This window comes from Macaca thibetana, chromosome X, assembly GCF_024542745.1.
Source record: "Macaca thibetana thibetana isolate TM-01 chromosome X, ASM2454274v1, whole genome shotgun sequence".
Taxonomy (NCBI): domain Eukaryota; kingdom Metazoa; phylum Chordata; class Mammalia; order Primates; family Cercopithecidae; genus Macaca; species Macaca thibetana.
The window spans coordinates 123,066,274-123,070,763 of NC_065598.1; the positions used below are offsets into that span (position 1 = coordinate 123,066,274).

The 4,490-nt window shown below is 37.9% G+C and overlaps 1 protein-coding gene across 1 annotated transcript; it reads right to left on the reverse strand.

The window, feature by feature from the left end:
* Positions 1–2,581: 2,581 nt before the first annotated feature.
* Positions 2,582–4,016, reverse strand: ACTRT1 (actin related protein T1). The gene has a single exon (XM_050777468.1). The coding sequence runs from the start codon at positions 3,817–3,819 to the stop codon at positions 2,692–2,694; it is 1,128 nt and encodes a 375-aa protein (XP_050633425.1). The 5' UTR covers positions 3,820–4,016; the 3' UTR covers positions 2,582–2,691.
* Between the last annotated feature and the right edge of the window lie 474 nt (positions 4,017–4,490).

Genomic DNA, 4,490 nt, shown 5'->3' on the forward strand with positions numbered 1-4,490 from the left:
GTGATGCCTCTCTTCTCTCTGTTCTCTGTGGGTTGCCATTGTTTCCTTAATTAATTCTAATGTGGCCTCCTGGGTGATCAACTTAAAGAGTTAGTGTGTTTACTCATCACTTTGTCATCTCTTTGTGAGAACAACACACTCTAGCTGCTTCCAGTCAGCCATCTTGGTGTTTCCGACTTTAGGTGTTTTGAAGAATGTTCTATAACTTCTGAGTAATGACAATTGCATTTATTCTTTCATAATTATTATACTTTTCATTTCTTGTCTTCAATGATTTCATTAGTATGTCCATTTATCTTTATAAAGAACAAATTATTCTTTGTTTAGCCTCCTTATCTTTCTGTGATAGCTCATTAATTTATCATGTTCTGCTTTTTACTTCCTAGTAATTTATCTGGGTTAATTCTGTTTGCTTTATTAAATTCCACAGTTGGGTACTTAGCATATTTATATGCAGCATTTCTTTATTTACTAATAAACCATTTAAGTCTATACATTTCTTACTAATTTCAATTTTACCTGCATTCCATTATCTTGATATCTAGTATTTTGTTATTATTCACTTTTTATATGTAAATCCATTACAATTTCTTTTTTGTCTAATTCTACTTAAAAGTGTTGTTTGATCTTTACATTATTTGAAAATTAACTTAATGTTTAAGGTTTTTACAATCAGAATTTAAATTAATGTAAAGGTAATTTAAGTTATTTAGTTATATTTAAGTTATTTAAATTATTAAGTAATGTAAGGATAATTTAAGTATTTTTGTTAATATTTAAGGTTTTATAGTCAGAATTTCTTCAGTTTCAACATAAAGATTCTAAGTTTAATTTTTTCTTTCTGAATAATGCAAATGTATTTAAATATTTTAAATTCAAACCAGTATTCATGATTCGTGGCTATGTTTGTAGAGTGGAAGATTTATTGTCTATTTCACTGCTATAAATTTATGCCAGCCAGACATGGTGACTCATGCCTGGAATCCCAGCACAGCACTTTGGGAGGCCAAGATGGGTGGATCACCTGAGATCAGGAGTTCGATACCAGCCTGGCCAACCTGGCAAAACCCCGTCTCTACTAAAAATAACAAAAATTAGCTGGGTGTGGTGGTGAGTGCCTGTAATCCCAGTGACTCAAGAGGCTGAGGCAGGAGAATCACTTGAACCCAGAAGGCAGAGGTTGCAGTGAGCCACGATCGCGCCATTGCACCCCAGCCTGGGCAACAAGAGCGAAACTCTGTCTCAAATAAATAAATAAATACCATCAATATTTTCTAATTTACCCCCATTTTCAGCATTTTAAAATTTTATTATTTTTTCTAACATGTCTTATTCTGGGGTTATTTCTATATGCCTTAAGTAAATCTTATAAAATTTTCTGTGCTAATAGTCTGCTGACAGTAAGTACTTTTAGTTATTATTCAAAAATGTCTCTTATTTTATTACCATATTTCTTGTAATGGTTTTCCTGGGTATATAATACTATATTGACAGTAGAGTTTTTCTAGCTCACTTTGAAGGTGTTATTCCACTGTCTTATTTCTTTGTGGTTTTGATTAGTTACCTGTAAACAGAAGTTTGCTGTTAAGCCAACTCTCTCAAATAAATACAAAAATGAAAAGAATTGACTTATAGTGTCTATAGGGCTTGTCAATTTTCATGGTTGTATTTAGGCTAGCAATGATGAGTACATATGTGAAAAATATATTTTTTAGATGAATGGTTTTATTTCATTCAGGCTGAAATTTATAATATAACAATTTCTTTTTTTTTTTTTATTTGTTACACCCTTTCCTTCCAACTGCATTACCTCTCATTCCATTCTTCTTCAAGTTGCATAAACTATGTGGTGTCTTTACTTCTGTACTTTTCTCCAAATGCTTATAATCATATAAAATCACATTTATTAATATATGTATTAACTTAATGAGAATATTTCTCTATGCATAATTTATTCAAAGATTATTTTATTGATAACTATTGTTTCTAGTGTTTTACCCATAAAAAATGATGTTATATAGAGCCTTGAAATTAAAAATGATTAAAAAAACAAAAATTTAGAAATACTGATTCTTAATGCTCCAACTGGGAACAATGACCTTGAGCTTAGAAAGCCTTAGAAAATTGTGATTTCTATGCCAAATTTTTTTCCATTCTAATTAGCCTTTTTGATCTCATAACAGCAGAGCAAGAACCCTATTGCCCTAACTAAATGATAAACCAGGTAAAAGGACTTGAACCGTAAGACTAGTGAAGGATTTCTGGTTCTGCTTCATTTCCTTCCTTTTCCCACACTTTTCTTCGTGATTTATTCTCCTGGAAACTGGGTCTGTTAGAACCACCTAAGATAATAATTTAAAGATTCTTGAGATTCTACCAAATCAAGTTCCTAGGTATGAGTCCCAGGCACCATTTGCTACAAATCCTCTCTATGAACATAACCTCAACATACAACCTAAGATTTTCTTAGGAGAAAAAAACTTAACAGGCCCATGGGAAATAAGAGAGTAATAGAGTAACCTAAAGATTCATGACCTGACTCAATATATCATGGTGCTACTAAGAATAAACTGAAACTTGAAATGGCAAAACTTTTATTGAACATCATGCTGAAGCCCAGAAGAAAATGCCATCTCCCACTGGTACTCCTGTAATCTGGCGCTTAAAGATGTCTCCTCTGCTCAAGGATCTTTAAAAGCACCTTCTTTGAACCACAGATGTCCCATACTCCTTGAAATCCGCAGAGGTGACCCACATCTGCTTGAAACTGCTCATAGAGGTCATGATGGATGCACCAATCCATGCAGAGAAGCATCTATCAGGAGAAGCCGTGATCTTGATGGGAGTACCTTTGGAAGCCAGCTGTTCCACTTCCTTCATGAGTCTTTCCTCCAGTCCAGGGAAGAGAGTGGTGCCCCCAGAGAGTACAATCTCTGCATAAAGTTTATTCTGGATGTCAGTGTCACACTTCATGATGCTGCTGGAGACCATTTTTGAGAGTCCCGGGCTGTGGATGCCCAGCTGGTCAGGTGCAAAAAGAACCTCGGGCACTTGGTACAGCTCATCCCCAAAGTGGATGACATGTCCATCTGGCAGTCTGTATGCTCCCAGGACCTCTCCTCGACTCTTGCGTAGCTCTTTCTCTGGCTCCAAGGCGATGTAGCACAGCTTCTCTTTGATGTTATTTGCCACGGCCTTGTTGAGTATGCAAGGGAAGTTAAACCCGTTAGCAAAGAGGAGCTGGGTGAGGTGCTCTGTGATGTCCCTCCCTGCCATATAGAGTTTTGTGACTGCGTGAGGCAGGGAGTAACCCTCAAAGATGGGGACAGCGCAAGTGACCCCATCTCCACTGTCCACCACCAGGCCTGTGACACAGGCAGAGGCATAGAGCGCTGCCACTGCATGATTAGACAGGTAGAAACCAGGCACACTGAAGTTCTCAAACATCATTTCTGCTAGCTTTTCTCGAATTTCCCTAGGGTTCAAAGAGGGCTCGGTCATGAGTACAGGTTGTTGGCTGGGTTTTACTCCAAGCTCCCACTCAAAGAGATGTTTCCAGAGTTTCTCCATGTCATCCCATCCTGTTACCAGTCCACGCTCAATGGGGTAGTGCAAATGTAGGGCGTCAAACTTGTACAGGGCTTCTTGCCCCACGAAGTACTGATTAAGTCTTGCCGAAGGCATGTTGAATTTACGATGTCCCAAGACGGAGTTGATGACATGGCGGGGTCCAATCTCTCCAGACACGCCTGCTTTGCAGAGTCCTGAACCATTGTCAAAAATTACAGCAGGAACATCTAATACGTGTGGATTAAACATGCTGTAATATGCTCTCCTGGACTTCCCCCAAATAAAGAAAGAACACTTATGTCACTCTCTGAGATGGCAGGCACCTTTAGAATTTTTTAAACTTCAGGGTTCTGAAGTTATCAGGTTGTCACCCATGTAGAGTTAGTATACTGCCTTCAGTCCACCAGGACACCCCATCTTCAACCTCTGAATCTTGTCTCCATTCTGTAGGCTCAGGGCCTGCTGAGGCAACATGAGGGCTGATTGCCCTTTATGTCACAATCCAGTCAAGGCAACAATTGTCCTTGGTGAGCATCAGAGGGGCGGGGTCTCTTGAGCATCAGAGGGGTGGGGTGGGGCCTCTGAGCCAATAGTACTCCCTACTTGGTCAGATATAAAGCCAAGGAAAGCAAATCATACCTACAGAGCTGCAAGAAACACTATTCTACATGCTTTTCCTTGGAATTATGTTTTCATTTTTTAGATATATATTTAAGAATAGAATTGCTGAGTTATATGGCAACTCTATGTTAAATCATTGGATTTTAATTTCTGTAAGTTTTTTGTTCCAAAGTGGCTGTGACATTTAACGTTCCCACAGTCACTGTAGGAATGCTCTTACTTCACCACATGCTTCTAAATTCCATTATCTGACTTTATGATTCTAGGCATTCTAGTGTGTGTGAAATGTTATCTTATTG